Source organism: Ambystoma mexicanum, chromosome 13 (genome assembly GCF_040938575.1).
Source record: "Ambystoma mexicanum isolate Mex_15411 chromosome 13, UKY_AmexF1_1, whole genome shotgun sequence".
Lineage (NCBI taxonomy): Eukaryota > Metazoa > Chordata > Amphibia > Caudata > Ambystomatidae > Ambystoma > Ambystoma mexicanum.
The window spans coordinates 542,963,563-542,986,305 of record NC_090938.1 but is presented as its reverse complement, the minus strand read 5'-3'; the positions used below and the strand labels follow the sequence as shown (position 1 = coordinate 542,986,305).

Here is a 22,743-nt window from a genome sequence, read left to right as displayed (position 1 = left end):
AATAGATGGGAGGCTGAAAGGGAGCAGGGCTTACGACGAAGAGCATTGTGGGACATAAGGTGAGGTCACTAAAATGGAGGGATTCCCAAGAACGAGAGAGCATTGTTTATAAGAGCTGGTATTTGAAGGCAAAGCGGTGTCATTGGAGGGCAGAGGTCACTGAAAGACATGGTTGCTTAGAGATGAACGGAAATGCCCTGCAAGAGAGGAGGGCGGGTGTGGGCATTGCAGGAGGGGGAGTGGGCATTGCAGGAGAGGGGAGTGGGCATTGCAGGATGACGTGTGTGGGCATTGCAGGAGGACGGGTGTGGGCATTGCAGGAGGGGGAGTGGGCATTGCAGGAGAGGGGAGTGGGCATTGCAGGAGGACGTGTGTGGGCATTGGAGGAGGACGGGTGTGGGCATTCCAGGAGGGCAGAATGCATCAGTTCAGGAGAGGAGCGATGGGCACTGCAGTGATGTATTATGGGCACGTCAGGGAAAGAGGGTTGGGCATCACAGAAATGCATGGGTCGACACTGATGATGAGGATGTGTAAGAACTGCAGGAGAGGCGGTGGGCACTGGAGGAGGTGAGAGACATGGGGCGCGCACTGCAGGGCATGGGCTCTGCAGGAGTGGAGGGGTGGTCCCTGCAGTAGGGGGGTGCTCTGTTGAATGGGCATTGCCGCTTAGGAGAGGGGGTGGAGAAATGCAGAGGAGGGGAGGTATGCACTGGAGTTGGGAAAGTCACTGTGGACAGAAGCGTGGGGCCCTGTATGAGAGAAGAAGCTACAATACCGGAGGAGAAGGGGCGGGCAGTGCCAGGCAGGAGAAGGCGTTGCACTGGATGAGGCGTGCCCAATGCAAGCAACACAGGGTGGGCGCGAAAGAAGCAGTTTGTCGGTGCTGAAGGAAGGGTAGGACCTACATATATGTGTGCGAGCGTGCGTGCGTGCGTGTAGGAGGGAAGTGTGGCTATTGGAGAAAGGGAGGGGTCAGCACTGTCGAAGTGGCGCCATAGGGATGCAAGACATGATGGTTGGCACAGCAGGGGACGACTAGGCCATGCATGGCAGCGGGCAGAAGATGTGCAGGGGATGCGAGGCCGGCGCTGTAGGGCACAAGGGCGAGAGTTACAAGAGAAGAGAGGTCGGCACTGCAGACAGGGCTGGCCTTAGGTCAGGGCCGTCCGAGCATCTACCCGGGGTGCCCAATGCCCATAGACCCCCGCCACGCCACGTCGGGGGAGTCTTTCAAGGTCTCCCCGAGCTGGCGGTGTGGGAGAAGGCACGGCTCTCGGGAGTGGAGCGCATTTAGTAACAATGCGGCGATGATGCTTTCACACTGGCGCCTATTGAAAAGTGTGGTGCCCTCACCGGCCCCCTCTCATAACCAGGGGCACACGGGGCGGGGGGGCATTTTTTGCCGCTGGGCCTGACTGCAGTAAACAATGGATTGGAATTGTGAGAGAAGAGCGATGGGTAATGCAGGAGACGGGCAGTGGTGGCCAGCGCAACAGAGGAGGGCTGAGCACCTCAAGCAAGGAGATAGGGAAACTGCTGGTGGAAGCCAAAGGACAAGAGGCCAGGGCAGCACAGGCGACGAGGAGTGGGCATTACAGAAAAGGAGAGGCACTCTGGGAAAAGGAGGAGTGGCCACAGTAGAAGAGCAAGTGCGAGTGGAGAGTGGAAAGAGACTCCAGCTGGTGGCCCGGTTTCATTTATCACGAGCAAGAGCGTCGCAGGGCTCACACGAGGGTGCAGCTGCGGCTGTGACCTACTTGAGAATCACCGGCGCCCCAGGCCCACAGCGTGGCACTCTGGAGACACCAAGCAGATTTCTCGAAGGATTGTGCGGTGCAACCTAACTAATGAAAAGGAATAGTCCAATGTTAACATGGCCGGGACCAGGTACATGTTATGTTCGCGGGCCGCGGCCTACGCGCGGGGGCTGGCGTTGATCAAAGAGGCCGCGCGGCCTGTGGCGCAGCTCCAGCAGGAGCTGGAAAGAATGCACACCCACGCTGATGTTGGGTCTGCCCCGGAACTGCCTCCCGAACGCGGGGGCGGGGCTTTTATTAGGACGCCCTGCGTCACCGCGCAGCTGGACGCAGGGCGGAACGTAACATTCCTCCTTTATTACAAAACAACACACATAACTATAACTGCCAAACAACTGCGAGGTCCAACAACAACTGTCCGTCTTCAACACTCAGCCGCCCCGCTAGTAGGGTTCAGGGCACCAGTGTACCATCTACCACACATAGTCACTTAGCTTAGCTGGCGGTCTTGTTGTTGTTCTCAGTCTGTATCGTCCTTCGCGGGGGTCACCCCCCCTTGCTTCCGGCTCTGTTCCATCTTCGCGGTTCGGGTCCTCGAGGCCGGGTTCATTCACCGGCTCCCAGTCTCCATCCCTCGCTCCGTTGTCCTCAGGGATGGCCTCCGGCTCTTCTTCACTGGGAGGAGTGTCCTCGCCTTCACAGTGGCCCTCCTTGTCGGTCCACAGTGTACGTGGTACGGCCTTGAACCATGACGCATTCCTCGTCACTTGGCGGCTTCCCCGTGTTACCGTCACCATGGTTCCATGCCGGTTGCTGACGGTCCATGGAAGTTCCTCGTACCTGGTGTCCAGTTTAGACTTGGAGGGGTTTCGTAGCATGATGACCTGGTCACCCACTTGATGATGGGACGGCCTCGCTCTCCGCTTGCCACTCATGTGTTCGTTGGCATCCCTTCTCCTTCTCTCTGTGCGTTCCTCGTTCACTGTGTCCGGGGTTCTGCTTGGGTGATGCGGGATTGAGGATCTGATGACGGTGCCGAACATGAGGTCCGCTGGCGGAATGCCGGTTGTGCTGTGAGGCGTGACCCGGTAATTTCGGAGGAATCGGAAGAGGTCAACCTTCCAGGGGCTGGCGTTGGCCTTAGATACTCTGAGCACCTTATTGATAGTCCTCATAAATCGCTCTACATCCCCGTTTGCCTGGGGGTGTCTTGGAGTGATGTGATGATACTTCACATTGAGTTCCTGTAGATACTTTTTGAAATCCTCCCCTGTAAACGGCGGCCCATTGTCGCTTTTGATTGAGATAGGTAGTCCGTGAGTCGCGAACATTTTCTCTAGTGCCGGAATTACCACTTCCGCTGCTGTGGACTCAACTACCTCGACTTCCGGGTATCGAGAGTGATCATCGACTGCCACCAACAGGTGGAGGCCTTCTCGGAGCTTGCAGAAGTCAATGCTGATGGCCTCCCAGCGAGAGCGGCCCCGTTCTGCTGATATGATAGGTTCCGGGTCTGGCGGGGCCCCCGTGATCTGACAGGGTAGGCATGTGGCAACGAGTGTCTCGACCCGCTCCTCGATCTGGGGAAACCATACTCGGTGCCGAATGCGGGCTTTCGTCCTCACCAGTCCTTGGTGTCCTTCATGTGCTAGGGCCACTATCCTGTCCTGTAGTTTGAGAGGTATCACTATGCGGTTTCCCCGTAGCAACAGTCCACCTTCCGTGACTGACAAGTCTTGCCGCACTGTGAATATGCCGGACAGAAACCCTTTTGCTTCCGCTGTTCTGTTGTGTGTGTGTGTCTCATGAAAGTCTTCCAATCACCGGAAAGGATGGCATTTTTCACTAAGTCACAACACGGGTCCTGGTGCGTTTCCGCCTCGATCTCCTCGATGCTCACCGCCTTGGGTCTCATTGCGCGCACTACTTGGCATATGTGTTCCTCTGTTTCTGCCGCCACTTGGATCTCTTGTTGAGTGGCCTCTCGCGGATGCCTGGAGAGATAGTCCGCTGGGTTTCCACTGCCTGGTTGATAGACGAGATTAAAGTCATATTGCTGGAGGTGCAGTAACCACTTGGTGATTCGGGCCGGAGGGTGTGCAGATGTTCCCATGAAGATTGGTAGCAGGGGCTTGTGGTCCGTGATTGTTGTGAAATGACGCCCATAGAGGTAGAGGTGAAAGTGTCGGCACCCCCACAGCACGGCAATGGCCTCTTTTTCGATGTGTGAGTACCTTTGTTCGGTCTCTGTGAGGGCTCTCGACGCATACGCAATCGGTCTCTTCTCCCCTTCTCTCGTGACTTGCATTAAGATGGCTCCGAGCCCTACGGGGCTGGCATCTACGAATAGCTCTGTGGGCAGTTCAGTGTTGTAGTAGGCCATCTTGGTGTCAGCTGAGAGGGAGTCCTTGATGCTCTCGAACACGTCCTGGCATGTTGGCCCCCATTCCCACTTGACGTTGGCCTTCGTGAGTTCCCGCAGCGGCTCAGATAGTGTGGCCAGGTTTCGGATGAACCTCCCGCAGTAGGTGGCCATGCCTAAGAAACTGCGCACTTCCGTGGGGGTCATCGGTGGGCTTGCCGCCTGGATGTCTGCGACCTTCTGCGGGTCAGGTGAGATGCCTGTGCTGCCAAACTTGTAGCCGAAGAAAGTGATCTCGGATTTGAGGAACTCGCACTTTTCCCGGTGTATTGTGAGCCCAACCTCTTGTAGTCGGCCCAGTAGGGCGTGAAGCCTCTTGACGTGTGTTTCTTTGTCTGGGGCGTGAATTAGAATATCATCGCTCACGTTGAGGACACCGGGGATGCCCCTGATGACCTCTTGGATGGTCTGCTGGAACACCTCCGCGGCAGACGATATTCCAAAACTCAGGCGTTTGTATCTCCGTAGCCCCAAATGTGTAGAGAACGTTGTTATGTATCGAGAGTCTCTGTGGAGTCTGAGTTGGTGATACCCCGCCTTTAGATCAATCTTTGAAAATATGCTCGACCCTGTGAGGTCAGCCACAATCTCGTCGATTGTTGGGGTTATGTGGCGTTCCCTTTTGATGGCGGTGTTGGGGAGGCGCATGTCTATGCAGATCCGTACCTTTCCAGGCTGCTTGGGCTTCCGTGTTACCACCATGGGAGAGACCCAGGGTGTGGGCCCTGTGACTTCCTCAATGATACCTGCTTCTTCCAGGGCCTTGAGTTCCTGCTCCACTTGTTCTCTCATGTGGAAAGGCGTTCTCCGGTGCCGGACGGCTTTCGGCTGCACTGTCTCATCAATATGAAGTTTGATGGTTTTGCCTTTCAGACAGCCTATGCCTTCTTGCAGGTCAGGGTACTGGTTCAGCATCTGCTCCACTTCCTTTTCATCGTTGACATGGCCGATGAATTGGACCACCCCCAGATCCTCCGCTGCGTCCCCGCTCAGGAGGCTCTCAACACCTGCCTTCACCACATAGACTTTGGACCATAGTCTGTTTTTTCCATGTTCCAGCGTGGTGCGGAACCTGCCAATGACCAGCAGGGGCTTTCGACAGCCGTATGCATACAACAGAGTGTCGGTGCTTTTCAGCTCTGGTGTAGGACTTAGGGTCAGGAAAATGCTTTCAGGCATGACGTTCACCGAAGCGCCTGTGTCGATGGTCATCAGAATGCACTGGTTTTGGATGGATACCATGCATTTGCGCCTTCGGGCGGCTTTTCTGCGAGGTCCTCGGTCTTGGCATAGTGCAGACACCATGTATACCTTCCTTCCTTTCCTGTCTGTGTCCTTGGAGGGGGCCTGCAGCATCGCCGAGATATCATCCCCTTCATCCTCCGTGGAAGAGCTGGCCACTGCGACCCTTCTGGCACTGGCTTGCTTCTTTTTCTTAGTCGCAGCCTTCTCCGGCTGGTTCTGCGGGGGCTGTATGGGGGTGTCCGTCGATCGGCATACCTTCGCGTAATGGTCCTTCCGGCCACATGCTCCACATGTGGTGCCTTGAGCAGGACAGTTGCGACGGCCATGTCGTGGGCCACCGCACCAGCCACACTCTGTGGATCCCGGACCGCGCGGTTGCCACCTGTTTTGGCCGTATCCACCACTGTTGTCATCTCTCGAGGGTTGTTTGTTGGTGACGCGGGCCACCATAGCTGTGTTCAGAGCAGGTTGCAGCCTGTGTAGTGTGGCCTCCATGTTGGCCGCTCTGGTGTGTGCCAGTTCCCTCTGACGTCCTAGTTCAAGGATCCGCTGTAGGGGAATACCCTTCTCACTAAGTATCAGGCGCCTCAATTTTTCCGAATGAATCCCGTTGATGATCTGCCTCCTGATTTCCTTCTCCACGTTCGTGAATTCACAGGACATGGCTAACTTTCTCAGGCGGGTGTGGTATGCATCAAGGGTTTCCTCCGCTGCCTGTAAGGTGGTGCAGAAGAGAAACGTCTCATAGTCTGGGTTTAGTTGAGGGAGGAAGTGATCGGTGAGGGCGTCTTTCGCGCTTCGGTACCCATCCAGGCCATCATCAACGTTGAGGGAATTGAAAATGCGCAGTACCTCGTCACCCACGCTGAGTAGAAGGTGTGCCTTCAGTTTCCTGGGCGCAGTGATCTCTTTGCACTCCATCGCCATCTCGAACTTCTGGATCCACAGCTGCCATCTGGGACCGCATGACGACGGATCCGTGAAAGGGTCAAACGGCTGGACCAGTGTCGACGAAGTGCCTTGTGTTCGAGGTGGAGGTGGCGTCATGGACAGGTTTGCTGCAATTCTGGACGGCGTGGAGGGCCCAGGCGTGGATGCGCCGGCCGCCATGTTGGCGTGGACCTGATCCGTGTTGTCGTAGTGGTCTCTGACGGCCACCCATGCAGCGACGTTGGGCCTACCTTGGAGGTGCCGCCGTATCCAGGCACCGTGTTACGACTCAGGGCCTGGCCTTCCCTACCCGCCGTGATGCTGCTCCCTTGTGTTGGAAGTTCGATGCCATCTGGTTTTCTCGATTCTGGAGTGAAGAAAAGTGGACTTGGTGGCAGAGAGCATGAATGGATGAGGTAGACAAAAAAAAAAAATTTTGTTTTTTTTTTTTTTTTTGGGTGGGGGGGTCACGTGTGTGATGGCACCCCCACCGGGTGTCCAAAAATTTAGCCGATGGCTGTGTGGTGTTATTGTGCTCTCCGAGCACCGAGCCTTTCCTGAGGTTCGTCTCTCCTCGTCGCCATTGTTATGTTCGCGGGCCGCGGCCTACGCGCGGGGGCTGGCGTTGATCAGAGAGGCCGCGCGGCCTGTGGCGCAGCTCCAGCAGGAGCTGGAAAGAATGCACACCCACGCTGATGTTGGGTCTGCCCCGGAACTGCCTCCCGAACGCGGGGGCGGGGCTTTTATTAGGACGCCCTGCGTCACCGCGCAGCGGGACGCAGGGCGGAACGTAACAGTACATTTGTTTACCGCAGCCCTGCTACAATTCTGTGACCCCGGCCGCGCACGTTCCGACGCGTTTCTTCTGCATAAAGGGTTGCGCTGGGTGTAGGCCAGCAAGGTCTAATCCGATCCTAGAAAGGAACCCTTCTGCCGGCAGGTTGGCAGATTGCTCAGTGACAGGAAGAAAGCCATTGGCTGGAGTGTGCTGGGCGATGCCAGCTTTCCTGCCTCCTTGGCCGACTACAGAGTGGACATATCTTCTAACAGCCCACGGTCAGCCTCACCCTCAAGCCTCTTCCGTTGTCCTGCGCTGTCGCAGCTCTTGTGGAAAAACCTATCTGGTGGACCACCGCAATCTGGGGACGCATCCTACCTTTTCTTCTGGAGTGGAATCGCCGTAGAGTATTAAAGCTTGAGTAGTCTAGCGGCAGAAGGGAAGCTAGGATAAAAACCCTTCGGGCCTGATTCACGGAACCTTTAGCGTGGCGCACAAGGACTTTGCTCTGCCAACCAACGCCCTGGTTCACAGAGTGGTGCAACGTGTATTTCTGCAGTGCAAAGTCACTTTGCAATGGTGCAAAAGTGGTGCAAAGTCACTTCGCACTGCAAAAATACACTCTGCACCGCTCTGTGAATTAGGGTGTTTGTTGCCGGTGCAAAGTCACTTTGCACCACGCTAAAGGTTCCACGGGTGGGGCGCTTGATCTCCGCTCTGAATTTAAATTCCTCCGGCCCAGCATGGCATTGCTGATCACAGCCTCTTCAGGGACTGGTGCAGGAACTGGTGCAGGAACTGGTGCAGGAACATGGTGCAGGAAAATGGTAGTCATGGTTATATCCGGTACCAGGCCGCATGTGTAGCATGGAGTGCCCTGACTGTCACTAATCACTGCACATGGGGCAATTCTTGCAAAGGAAAAGGCAGGAGTGAAAGATGGACAATACAAGGGCGGCGGGCACAATGGAGAGTTAGGGTGGGTACTGCAGGAGTGGAAGGATGGGCACTGATAGGGACGGGATGACTCTGCAGGAATGCTGGGCATGCAGGGGGCGAAGGATAAGCACTGACGGAGGTGGGCACTGCAAAGGACATGGCATGAGCAGTGCAAGAAATGAGTAAGCACTGCAGCAGTGGAGCTGTAGGCACGGCGGAGGGAAGAGAAACGGTATGATGTGATGTTTTATTTATATAGCGCCTATACACACACAAAGTGTTTCAAAGCGCTTCTGTGGAGCTGACTCACCTGCAGTAGTAGATGAGGAGGCAGAGGAGGATAAGCACCAGCATTGTCAGAGCCCCCAGGATGGTGAGGAGGAAGATGGTGTGGTAGGCGGTGAAGTCCTTCATCCCTGGTCCGATGCCCAGGAACCCTGGAGAGAAAACCAAAAGTAAAACTCAGTGAAAGGGGCAGGAGGCACATCTACAAAGCTGGCACGTGGGAGAGCACAGAGATGGGACAAAGGCCTGAGCTACAACAGAGTGGCCAGAGATCAGAGTCATTAGAGAGGTCCGGCAGATTATGGTGACAAGAGTGTGTCTCTGGCTAGCACAGTGACACGAGAGAGGCACAGAAAAGCACGACAACAAAAGAGAGGCAGGAATGAGCAGAGTGACACGAGAGAGGCACAGAAAAGCACGACAAAAGAGAGGCAGGATGGAGCACAGTGACACGAGAGAGGCACAGAAAAGCACGACAACAAAGGAGAGGCAGGAAGGAGCAGAGTGACACGAGAGAGGCACAGAAAAAGCACGACAACAAAAGAGAGGCAGGAATGAGCAGAGTGACACGAGAGAGGCACAGAAAAGCACGACAACAAAAGAGAGGCAGGAATGAGCAGAGTCACACGAGAGAGGCACAGAAAAGCACGACAAAAGAGGCAGGATGGAGAACAGTGACACGAGAGAGGCACAGAAAAGCACGACAACAAAGGAGAGGCAGGAATGAGCACAGTGACATGAGAGAGGCACAGAAAAGCAGACAACAAAAGAGAGGCAGGAAGGAGCAAACCGACATGAGCAAATTATGGGAGAGTGCAGTAGTATGGGGATAAAGGGCAGAGCACAGTGGCAGGGGAGAGGCATGAGAAGCAGGGGGTGCATCAACATGAGCAAGACATAGACGAGCACAGTGACATTAGGGGGAGACATGGGAGAGCACCGTGACATCATAGTGAGACATGGGAGTGCCCAGCGACATCAATGGGAGGCGTGGAAGAGAATGATGACATCAAATGGCGACATGGGAGTGTAAAATGACATCAGAGGGCATCATGGAGTGTACAGTGCCATCAGAGGGTGGCACGGGAGGGTACAGTGCCATCAGAGGGTGACATGGAATGCGCAGGGCTGTCAAAGGGTGACATGGAAGAGAGTAGGGGGTTTCATGTGCTCGTATTCCTGCTAAAGCACTTACATTGACAGCCAAATGAAAAAGGTTAATCAGAAGTACTGATGCTTTTCAATACTTCAGTTGACAGAGTTTTATCAAATAAAAGCTCTACCAGCATTGTTGTGAGCGTGGAACTCTGCACTGTCACAAGGACATAGACTAGGAAAGATTTGGCAAAGAGTTTTACATTCGCCCGATTGTTTGCCGATAGCCGCCCTGAGATTCGAACCGGGGCTGCTATCGTTCAGATGGTATCTGGATTGGAACATGTAAACACCATATTGGACATTTTGTTGGACCCTCCAGTTGGATTTTTTTTATATATATGAACGGTACTTTGAAGCAGAATTCGCTTTAGACATTGATACATTTGAGAGGGAGTGCAGGCTCAGTCCTATCCGGCTGTAATCAGACAGGGGAAGCTCTAGTGGTGCATCCCATAGGGGGTGAAAGACGGGCCTTTCAGACAGGATTGGTTAGTGACAAGAGATGGAGTAAGATCATTGACATGACATAAGAGCCTGTGCCTCTTGGATAAGCCTTTTGGTGTCTTGCCTATGCACCCCAAGAAGTTCCCGAATGCATACTGGCGGGTCCGTTTTTGAGGTACACATTAGACGCCCTGTTGATAGGTGACTTTTGTAGAGTAGAGCAGCTGTGGGTGAAGGGGAAATAGGGAACTGTGCAAGGGGGGAATGCTGGAGGCAAGGAGACACATTGGGCCTCATTCCGAGGTGGGCGCAAAGGGATACCGGGCACCGTTAAGGACATCGGTGCCGGTAATCCCTTTGCGCCCTATTCCGAGGTCCCTTAGCGGGTCCCGCAATGGGCGCATGGTTTTACCAGGCGCCCTTAGCGGGAGCCGCTAAGGGACCAGAGAGCTAATAACGGTACCGCAACTTGCGGTACCGTTATTAGGTACTTCCTCATTCCCATTGAGCCCTACGGGGCTCAAATGGGAATGGGGAATGGATTTTTCAATGGGGACTTACCAGTCCCTCCAGGGTCGGAATGGACCGGTAAGTCCCCATTGAATTAGGTTGGACCTGGACCCGGTATGGGAGGTAGTCATGGCACAGATAGCGCCATGACTACCTCCATACTTGGAATGAGGCCCATTATGGTGGAGGGTTCAGCGGTTGCAAGGACGGAGCAAGTTACCCATTAGCGGCCAGGCACACAACGCCTCTCAGCTGAATGTGGGTGACTTCATCCTCCAGCATGCGGATGGAGTGGTGACCAGTTTGACAATAGCAACTATTACTAGTAGTGATTAGGTGTACAGAACACAGTGAGTCTTTCCATCTCTCATTTGTTGCTTTAAATGGTTTTAAAAAAAAAATGTTTTACTCAATGAAACAGAATAATTATCCAAATGAATGATTAGATTGTGTTATTAAATCAGGTATTGATGATCAAATTGCTATTTTATGTGATTGTTAATTATGTACTTTTGTTTATTTTGTGTAACGCTGAATTGTGCAACCAGTTTCACAATAAATAAAGACAATTTCGAAAAAAATGACATTAGAGGGTGACATGGAGAGCAGAGGGACCTCATAGGGTGACATAGGAGGGCAAAGTGGCATCAGAGGGAGACATCTAAGTAACCCAGGGTAATCCAGACATGGACCCTTTGCTCACTGTGTCTTAGAGGAGCTCAGCTTCACCTCACTGAGGAGGCACAACAAGGCCGAAACACGTGTCTGGGGTTGCTGATGGTACTCTTGTTCAGAGGAGAATTGCCATAGCATATTGGTGCTGGACTGCCCTTGTAGGTGGGACCAAGACTGATATGCAAATTGATATTTCTCCTCTGTGAAGGGTGGAGTGAGCTCAAAGGAGGCTGTAGACCCTTCTAAGTGGAAGACATTCCATAGAACAGGGTTTTTGACCCATGTTTGTTCTCAGTAGAGGGGCTTCCCCACTCCGTAACTTTGTAAAACATAGGGTTTCACCCTAAGTAACCCTGGGTAATCCAGACGTGGACCTTTAGCTCACTGTGTCTTATAGAAGCTCAGCTTCACCTCGCTGATGAGGCCAGACTAGGCCGAAACACGCATCTAGGGTTGCTGTTGGTACTCTTCATCAGAGGAGAATTGCCTGGCATTTCGGTGCTGGACTGCCCTTGTGGGTGGGACAAAGACCGATATGCAAACAATATTTCTCCTCTGTGAAGGGTGCAGTGAGCTAAAACGTGCTTGTAGACCCTCCTGAGGGGAAGCAATTCCATACAACAGGGTATTTGACCCATGTCTGTTCTCAGTAGAGGGGCTCACACACTCCTTTGATACAGGGGAGAACAGAGCGGAGCCGCAAGGGGCCGGGGGATACTGGAGACCACAGTAACATCAGGGTGTGACATGGGGTACACAGTGACATCGGAAGGGGACATGGGAGAGCACAGAAAAGCCAGAGGGTGAAATGGGAGTGTGTAATGACATCAGAGGGAAACAGTGAGTGCACAGGGACGTCAGATTGAGACATGGGAGGACACAGTGACATCAGCGGGTGACATGGGAGTGGAAAATGACAGAGGGGGGCATAGAATGCACAGTCAGATCGGTGGGAGACACAGAAGACCACAGTGACTTCATGGCAGAATCCCAAAGAGCACATTGATTTATAATAATTGTTCTTTTATAGCACACTTAATTCCGGGGATGGTTTCTAAGCTCGAGACGGGGAATCAACCGGTGTTGCTATGCGTTGTCTTGCTTCCAAGACAAACGTGTTGCCCTTGAGTTACCCTCCCGATCTTTGATGGGGAAAGAAATGTGGGAGAATGGTAACATGAGACATGGGAGGGCACATCCACACGAGCCAGAGAGCGGAGGGAAACAACAAACTGGAGAGAGAGACACAGAAGAGTCCAGTGACATCAGAATGGGTCCCTTGCTCGCTGTGCCACAGGGAACCAGGCTGCACCTCACTGAGGAGGTCCAACAAGGCCGAAACATGTCTGGGGTTGTTTGGTTTTCTGTGCAGAGGGGACCTGGCCTAGCAGTTCGGACTGGGCTGCTACCTTCGGTGGCGGAAGCTGCTGACTGATTTGCACATGGCTGGTCCCCTTTTGCAATGGCGCAGACGGGCTAAAAAACGGTGGTGTAGAAGGTTGGCCCAGAGCAATTGCCAGTGGTTTAGATTAATTCGAAACCTTCCACCCATCACTTTTGTGGTCAGTTTGTTTCTCCTTGTGAGAGAGGGTATGCCCAGACGTGGGTCCCTTGCTCGCTGCGCCACAGGGAACCAGGCTGCACCTCACTGAGGAGGTCCAACAAGGCCGAAACATGTCTGGGGTTGCTTGGTTTTCTGTGCAGAGGGGACCTGGCCTAGCAGTTCGGGCTGGGCTGCTACCTTCGGTGGCGGCAGCTGCTGACTGATTTGCACATGGCTGGTCCCCTTTTGCAATGGCGCAGACGGGCTAAAAAACGGTGGTGTGGAAGGTTGGCCAGAGCAATTGCCAGTGGTTTAGATTAATTCGAAACCTTCCACCCATCACTTTTGTGGTCAGTTTGTTTCTCCTTGTGAGAGAGGGTATGCCCAGACGTGGGTCCCTTGCTTGCTGCGCCACAGGGAACCAGGCTGCACCTCACTGAGGAGGTCCAACAAGGCCGAAACATGTCTGGGGTTGCTTGGTTTTCTGTGCAGAGGGGACCTGGCCTAGCAGTTCGGGCTGGGCTGCTACCTTCGGTGGCGGCAGCTGCTGACTGATTTGCACATGGCTGGTCCCCTTTTGCAATGGCGCAGACGGGCTAAAAAACGGTGGTGTGGAAGTTTGGCCCAGATCAATTGCCAGTGGTTTAGATTAATTCGAAACCTTCCACCCATCACTTTTGTGGTCAGTTTGTTTCTCCTTGTGAGAGAGGGTATGCCCAGACGTGGGTCCCTTGCTCGCTGCGCCACAGGGAACCAGGCTGCACCTCACTGAGGAGGTCCAACAAGGCCGAAACATGTCTGGGGTTGCTAGGTTTTCTGTGCAGAGGGGACCTGGCCTAGCAGTTCGGGCTGGGCTGCTACCTTCGGTGGCGGCAGCTGCTGACTGATTTGCACATGGCTGGTCCCCTTTTGCAATGGCGCAGACGGGCTAAAAAACGGTGGTGTGGAAGGTTGGCCCAGAGCAATTGCCAGTGGTTTAGATGAATTTGAAACCTTCCACCCATCACTTTTGTGGTCAGTTTGTTTCTCCTTGTGAGAGAGGGTATGCCCAGACGTGGGTCCCTTGCTCGCTGCGCCACAGGGAACCAGGCTGCACCTCACTGAGGAGGTCCAACAAGGCCGAAACATGTCTGGGGTTGCTTGGTTTTCTGTGCAGAGGGGACCTGGTCTAGCAGTTCGGGCTGGGCTGCTACCTTCGGTGGCGGCAGCTGCTGACTGATTTGCACATGGCTGGTCCCCTTTTGCAATGGCGCAGACGGGCTAAAAAACAGTGGTGTGGAAGGTTGGCCCAGAGCAATTGCCAGTGGTTTAGATTAATTCGAAACCTTCCACCCATCACTTTTGTGGTCAGTTTGTTTCTCCTTGTGAGAGAGGGTATGCCCAGGCGTGGGTCCCTTGCTCGCTGCGCCACAGGGAACCAGGCTGCACCTCACTGAGGAGGTCCAACAAGGCCGAAACATGTCTGGGGTTGCTTGGTTTTCTGTGCAGAGGGGACCTGGCCTAGCAGTTCGGGCTGGGCTGCTACCTTCGGTGGCGGCAGCTGCTGACTGATTTGCACATGGCTGGTCCCCTTTAGCAATGGCGCAGACGGGCTAAAAAACGGTGGTGTGGAAGGTTGGCCCAGAGCAATTGCCAGTGGTTTAGATTAATTCGAAACCTTCCACCCATCACTTTTGTGGTCAGTTTGTTTCTCCTTGTGAGAGAGGGTATGCCCAGACGTGGGTCCCTTGCTCGCTGCGCCACAGGGAACCAGGCTGCACCTCACTGAGGAGGTCCAACAAGGCCGAAACATGTCTGGGGTTGCTTGGTTTTCTGTGCAGAGGGGACCTGGCCTAGCAGTTCGGGCTGGGCTGCTACCTTCGGTGGCGGCAGCTGCTGACTGATTTGCACATGGCTGGTCCCCTTTTGCAATGGCGCAGACGGGCTAAAAAACGGTGGTGTGGAAGGTTGGCCCAGAGCAATTGCCAGTGGTTTAGATTAATTCGAAACCTTCCACCCATCACTTTTGTGGTCAGTTTGTTTCTCCTTGTGAGAGAGGGTATGCCCAGACGTGGGTCCCTTGCTCGCTGCGCCACAGGGAACCAGGCTGCACCTCACTGAGGAGGTCCAACAAGGCCGAAACATGTCTGGGGGTGCTTGGTTTTCTGTGCATAGGGGACCTGGCCTAGCAGTTCGGGCTGGGCTGCTACCTTCGGTGGCGGCAGCTGCTGACTGATTTGCACATGGCTGGTCCCCTTTTGCAATAGTGCAGACGGGCTAAAAAATGGTGGTGTGGAAGGTTGGCCCAGAGCAATTGCCAGTGGTTTAGATTAATTCGAAACCTTCCACCCATCACTTTTGCGGTCAGTTAGTTTCTCCTTGTGAGAGAGGGTATGCCCAGACGTGGGTCCCTTGCTCGCTGCGCCACAGGGAACCAGGCTGCACCTCACTGAGGAGGTCCAACAAGGCCGAAACATGTCTGGGGTTGCTTGGTTTTCTGAGCAGAGGGGACCTGGCCTAGCAGTTCGGGCTGGGCTGCTACCTTCGGTGGCGGCAGCTGCTGACTGATTTGCACATGGCTGGTCCCCTTTTGCAATGGCGCAGACGGGCTAAAAAACGGTGGTGTGGAAGGTTGGCCCAGAGCAATTGCCAGTGGTTTAGATGAATTCGAAACCTTCCACCCATCACTTTTGTGGTCAGTTTTGTTTCTCCTTGTGAGAGAGGGTATGCCCAGACGTGGGTCCCTTGCTCGCTGCGCCACAGGGAACCAGGCTGCACCTCACTGAGGAGGTCCAACAAGGCCGAAACATGTCTGGGGTTGCTTGGTTTTCTGTGCAGAGGGGACCTGGCCTAGCAGTTCGGGCTGGGCTGCTACCTTCGGTGGCGGCAGCTGCTGATTGATTTGCACATGGCTGGTCCCCTTTTGCAATGGCGCAGACGGGCTAAAAAACGGTGGTGTGGAAGGTTGGCCCAGAGCAATTGCCAGTGGTTTAGATTAATTCGAAACCTTCCACCCATCACTTTTGTGGTCAGTTTGTTTCTCCTTGTGAGAGAGGGTATGCCCAGACGTGGGTCTCTTGCTCGCTGCGCCACAGGGAACCAGGCTGCACCTCACTGAGGAGGTCCAACAAGGCCGAAACATGTCTGGGGTTGCTTGGTGTACTGTGCAGAGGGGACCTGGCCTAGCAGTTCGGGCTGGGCTGCTAACTTCGGTGGCGGCAGCTGCTGACTGATTTGCACATGGCTGGTCCCCTTTTGCAATGGCGCAGACGGGCTAAAAAACGGTGGTGTGGAAGGTTGGCCCAGAGCAATTGCCAGTGGTTTAGATTAATTCGAAACCTTCCACCCATCACTTTTGTGGTCAGGGGTCACGAGCGGCCCCAGTGACATCAGGCTGAGACATGGGAGAGCACCGTGGGAGAGCGCAATGTCCTCAAAGAGGGGCATCGACGAGCACAGTGACATCAGGTGGGGACACGGGTGCGCATGGGCTCAAATAGTGACATCAGAGCGAGAGGGCAAAATGACGCCAGAGGGAGACTTGGGAGAGCATAGTGAAATCAGAAGGACAGGCGAGAGCATAGTGACATATTGAACGGCATAAGAGGGTTAAGTGGACCAGCACTCCCTCAATGTCTCTGAACTCCTCTTCTCCTTTCTACTGTGTGTGCAGTTCTCGATGTGTCTTTCTTTGCTGCCATTAACCCTTCCTCTCAGTGTATCGTTATCTCCATGTCCCCGTGTTATGGTCTCCTGTATATCTTATCTTATTTTCAGGTCTCTTTGCCAGCATCTCTGCCTCCCCAGTGTGTTGGCGGCTTATAATGTCCTCGCTGCCACTCAAGGTCTCACAGGGCCGCTAACTCCCGCCATATTCTGATCACAGAGTGTTGAGGGCCCAAGGGGCTCTTCTACACAGACATCAAGACTGCTCTAACCTGGGGGAGCTTCCAATAGACACAGAGACTGCACCTCCCTCCGGGGAACTTCCCACACAGACAGGAGCCTGCTACACCCTCAGGGAACTTCCACACAGACACGCAGACTGCTTTGTCTGGAGGAAGCTCTTTGAGGACATGGAGACCACGTTGCTTGGGATTGGGTGGAGTGGTCAAGTCTGCCGCGGCTACGGGATTGTTTCCCCAACTCCACTCGAGCACTGAAAGGCAATGAACTAGACACACGCATGTGCAACATTTCCCACGACTCAAGCTGATAAGGGTACATTGACAATGCCAGTATACCAAAACCAGGCTCAGACTGGCCAATAGGGCAATAGGCCCATGGCCGAACCAAAAACACAAAATGCTGGTGTGGGCCAGTTTTGTGGGTCAACGTGGGCCACTTTTTTGGCCAATTTGGGCCACTTTGATGAGCTAATTCACTTTGCGGCTAGTCGCTTTGACCAGTGTTGCTGAATAAATGTTCTTAGAAATGCACAATTTGCATCACACTGTATCAAAAGAACTCCCCCTTGGTTACTATTCAAACAGTGTCGCAAAAGGAATGAATAGCCATTTGCAACTGTGGGCCACTTTTTCATTGATGCCCGAGACAATTTTCTGGCCCAGTACGACCCTGACTAAAACCACCAAAAGATATAATACACAGCAAACCTTTGTTACGTACACTACAACCTCCTATCTATGCCAAACCTTGCTCCCCTACACCACAAGACCTAATAAAACAGCAAACCTGTGTGTCTGCAGCAAATTCTTGTTTCTACACAAAAGACTGCTACCTATATCAAATACTGCTGCCTTCATTAAAATCTCCTATTGACATCAAAGGCTGCGACTTAAATCAAAGACTGCCACCTACATTAAAGACTGTACCTACACAAAAAAACACTTTCTACCTCAAAATCCCCCATGTACAGCAGGTCCACCTACTTCCGACAAAAGACAGTCAAATGTATTAAATATTATTGACTACATCAAAGGGACCTACCTAAATCACAGGCCCCGACCTAAGTCACGTCAGAGACCCCTACCCAAGTTACAGATGCCTAAAAGACACAGACCCCCGCCTGAAGCACAGACTCCTACCTGCATACTCCATCCTACATCAAAACCTTTTAAACACATCTAAACCTGTTGTCTATATATGCTTCCAACTATAATAATATTACACCTATTTCACAGCCTCTACTTGATGCCAAAAGCTTATGCCAATAAAACAATGTTCCCCAGAATCTATTTCTGGCACAAAATCACCTACCAAAATTAAAACTAGACACCCAGACCTCCTACGAGCAGTGAAACCTTATACAAAAGCCTCCTCCCAATAACAAGAAACCTTCTCCCGCTGCACAAACTTCAGAATGAAATACACAATCTGTCAATAGTAAAGCCTTTTACTGACGTCATAGCTTTCACAGAATGCCATATGCGTCCAGGCTCCTCATTGGAACATCCCACATCCATTGAAACCTTCTATCTTCACCAAAACGTTCGAATTCCACAGAAAACTCCTATTCTACCTGTTTAAGCATCATATCAAAGGTTAAACCTTTTGTCAATGTTCCTGCCAATGTTGAAGTCGCCTACCAAGACCAAAATCTTCTTCCGAGACCATAAACTTCGCACAATCCCCAATTCTCAGCTGAATGCCTAAATCGTGTGCATTACAGCAAAGCACCTGATGCTTAAGTCTCATATTTATTCATGTATTTATTATTTGTACAGCGCACCTAACCCTGAGGTATCTGGGCGCATTGCATAGGCTACATTTAGTTACACGACAGGCAGATAAGGTACAATACAGCTGAAGAAAGAAAATACAAGATAAATACAAATGCTTGCAGAATATATACAGGTTACTAGAAGGGAGTGGACATTTAAGGTGCCTCCTGAGATAGGAGCCAAGATTTGACATTTCTCCTAAAACAATCGTAGGATGGTTCAGCTCTTAAGGCTGCCGGCAGGGAGTTCCAGGATTTAGCTGGCAAGACAGGGGAGCTACTGCCTCCAGCTTTTACTAGTTTACATCCGGGAACGTTGAGGCAGTGTGATTGTGTCGATCTAGTAGGTCTATTGGATAGGTTTCTAGTGAATTTGCAAGTCAAGTATTTGGGCGCTGTGTTGGAAAGACATTTGTGAGTGAGCGCTAAGGTTTTGTATGCATATGAATACCAATAAAACGTCCTACATAGACCAAAATACAGTTACTAAAAGAATCCCTCCACCTGATGTAACCTCCTCACTCACCTGCACCACCTCTCAAGGCCTATCCCTCCCGTTCTATCAATGCCTATCCCTCCCGTCCCAAAGCTTGAACCTCTTACTAACTCCTAAACCATTTCTCAATGCGTGAATCTCCTTGCGACACCGGATTCTTCTTTTTTTCTATAATCTGTTTATTGAGCATTACATAAACATAGTCGTCAGTAGGTGCATAACAGTACTGGACATCCATCCTGGACCTCCTGCTCGCATCGGTCCCTCCTCCTCGTAGCCACAACTCTGAATAGCACCTGAGCACCCATCTAAGCCTCTGAACCTCCCCCCAGCACCTGAACCTCCTAAGGCTTTATAATTCCCTGAAGCAAATAATTTACCTCATCCTACTCCCTGGATCTCCTCCTCGCACCCGCACCTCCCCCTAGCCCCTCCACCTCCAAACCTCCTACAAGCCCCAGTGCCTCCTCCAAGCATCTAAATCGCCTCCTCGGCATCTGAATCTCTGCTGAAGCCTCTCCGCCTACCCTTAAGCATCTGGACCTCCTTATAGTGCCTGCACCTCTCCCTGCATCTGCAGCTCTTCCTGAAGCTTTACATTCCTCCTCTTAGGACCGGAGTATCCTTCTAGCACCAGAACCTTCCGCTAACAACTGAGCATCCGTCTGAAGGTTTATACTCCTCCAGACAACTAAAGCACCCTCTCCAAACACTTGAACCCCTTCTTAGAACCCGAGCCTCATCTTCACACCTGAACCTCCTCCTCACACCTGAACCTCCTCCTCACACCTGAACCTCCCCCTCACACCTGAACCTTCTCCTAAACCTTTAAATGTATTTAGACAGGTAATGCACCGACCACCTCTGGGCACGGCAACCCCTGTTGGCACCGGAACCTTCCGTGAAGCTGTATAGCCTCTCAGACCAGACAACGAACACATCTCGTCCTAGCATCCATACATCTGTCTGATGTCTGAACACCCTGTCCTCAACACCCAAACTCAAATCTCTTAACGTTGGAGCTATCGTGCATATTTCTTGACGGGGCCCAACACTGCTAGCTAGCAGGGAGAGCTTTTCGAACGGCGTACCCTGGGGGTATGAAGATGGAAACGCATATTCCCTGTAACCTTAATTGCATACTCTTTCTGCATAGCAGAAGCGGTCAAGCAAAACAACCAGGGGGTGATGCAAAACATGGCAACTGTACGGCCTGGCCCAGGTGAGAACACAACTTCATTTCCGTTTCCTGTGCACAAAGTACACTCATTGCATTGCAAGATGTCGGATTTAAGAGTATGGATTCGACATCTAGCTTTCACCAAAAACAGTTATTTGCTACAAAATCATGTATTTCTTTCTTTTATTCGTCTTCGAATCATATGAAGGCCATTTGCTTCGTTTACATGTATTTGTTTTTTTAAAGAATAGGAGTTAGCTTCCTTGAGGAATGTTTTTAAAAAATGCTGTAATTTTTTCAACCTGCTGATTCCCTAATTGGACTTGGGAAGAAGTGCAATGGCTGGTACTGTATTTAACCTCCTATCATAGGTCTTCTGTGTGCTCGTGACAGGCTTTAGGGAGATGGGCAGACATTTCCTCGGGCCGTGTTTCCCCCCTGCACCCCATTCACTGCTATTGCCCCTACGGAAAGGTTCTATATATTTTCTACTCTGCGGAGGGGGCCACTGCCTCAGATTGAAGATTGGATGGAAGACATAGCATACTGCCACGATCTGGATGTTGCATTTGTACCTACTATGCCATTACATGCTCGCCCCCCCAGATATTTGGGGCCCGTATATGCAATACTTGACATAGGTTTCTATTACGACATCTCTTGTGGACTGTGACAATTTATAGATCCTAGTTTGTAGAGATATGTGTATAACCTTCTTGTGCAATATATCCTTGTCCTATTACTGTGCTGTTGGACACCTCAGTACTGGTTTCTTCCTTATGCTTGTGTTTATAAAATCAATAAATACATTTTTTTTAAATGGTGCTTCTCTGCACAATCTTGCGCGGAGAAGTGCCTGAGGGACCGAGGTTGGATTCGTTGCTGTTCAGAATCAGTACTCACTGAGTCTCTATGCAGCACTCGGGGAAATGTATAGTGAAAATGTCCACTGGGAAAAAGCCACCAGATAGGTGATTTCTTTCCCTGAACCCCTAAATGTCTTCCCCCAATATATTCTAGGACGGTATTATTTACTATTTTAACTCCATTGCTAGAATATTTGGGGCCAGTACTTAATTATCTTGGGAGTGCACATTTGGGGAAATGCTGCCCCCTGGCAACCTTTTCCCAGGCAACTTCATCACTGGATAACGCACTTAGTAGCCATTTCTGAAATCGAGTAACTCCATAGCTTGAGCTTTCAAACAATGAGTACCCAAATTGTGCTGTTTGGACTTGCGAGGCGCTCCCATCCATGGCTTTTTGTTAGGAAGGTTCCAGAGAGATAATACTCATAGGCAGGAACCCACATGAAGCTATATAGGCCCCAATAGAGGGCGGGCAGGCGGTTCAAGGAAGATATTTTTATCAGGGAGCAAAAGGTGGGGTGGTGCACGTCTGTCGTCATAAGGAAACTGCACCTCTTTGGTTCATCTGTCACACTTAAGAGACCGTTACAAAATCAATGTGGGAAGGCAGGGGAGTCTCAGCTATACATCCCGGTTGAGCCCCCATGTCTACCTCTCCTGTTCACTTCATGAAGGCACCTTTGAAAAGCTCAAGTGTCAGACTGGAAAGCAGAGCCTGCAAAGGTACACTTAGGCTGTGTTATAGCATATGTGAACTATTGTGGATTCTGACATATGATTTCATAATGTACATTTCTCAAGTCTTACTTCTAACCCACATTAGTGTGTGATATCATTATTTCTGTGTGCATGGGTGGTAGGTCCTGGCCCTTTCCTTTCCAAAAACTCAGATCCAGGAGCTGATGTAGGTCTGAAATAGCAGGACTAGAAAGGAAATGAACAACACTGTAAGAGCAATGGAAGAGCATGCAGCATGGCACAACAGTGCCCTTTTTGTATTGTGCAATTGACATTACGCATGTAACGTGTCAAAACACCCATTGCACAAACAAGAAAGCAAAAGGTAATTGGGGAGTAGTAAATGGGGAGATGTGGGTTGGGGAGGTGGGCAAATGGCCTTGGCAGTGGAGGGGGTAGGGCGAGTGGGTAAGGGGAGTAATGGGGGTTCCAAGGTTGTACACTGGATAATGGGAGAGGGGAACTAGGGTTCAAGGGGGGGGACGGGGATTTTGGGGGTATCCCCCAGAGAGTGAGAAGGGATGCGGGGAGGTAGGAAGGGTGACAGCTATTGTGAGGGGTCCATTTTGGAATGCCTGTTGCACAAAGAACAGATCACCTCAGGACATACAGTCGGCCACCACAGCTCATTATCACAGTCACTTATCTACGCCTGAGCTGATGAGAAGCAGAGAAGATCTGCAAAACATGGTACCTTATACACTGTGCTTGGAATTAGTTGTCATAAGCATGGGGCATTGAGGCGAAATCCATATATGACTATTCAACAAAAAGGTAATTCTTCCGCAGACTTGCTGACATACAGGTAGTGCTATTCTGGGACTAACCCCTGTCTCTCTATGTCCTAGTTATCCAATTGAGATCAAAACACAAGCCTTCTTCCAGTGGGTTATTTTCTTGCGTTCTTATCCCCAGAAAGTCTAGCCAGGATGCTGACCGTCACTCTGCGTTTGGTTTTCTTTTCCTTCTGATTAAACAGCACCAATACTTCTTCCAGGGGCCCCACTGATCTCACAGTTTTTTTCTGACACTATTCAAATTAAGTTTTTTAAGACTATATTACAACATTTCTGGTAATAGCTTTGACCTTGATCTGGGCGATTCTTTCA

At 51.7% G+C, this 22,743-nt stretch overlaps 1 protein-coding gene across 2 annotated transcripts in view; it reads right to left on the bottom strand.

Moving 5' to 3' along the window:
- Positions 1 to 22,743, bottom strand: part of FAM171A2 (family with sequence similarity 171 member A2) — a 355,167-nt gene that overhangs the window by 22,545 nt on the left and 309,879 nt on the right. For both annotated transcript variants that reach the window (XM_069634282.1, XM_069634283.1), the window contains exon 7: positions 8,385 to 8,511. In XM_069634282.1, the coding sequence (XP_069490383.1) occupies positions 8,385 to 8,511 (127 nt within the window). The remainder of the gene's footprint in view (positions 1 to 8,384; positions 8,512 to 22,743) is intronic.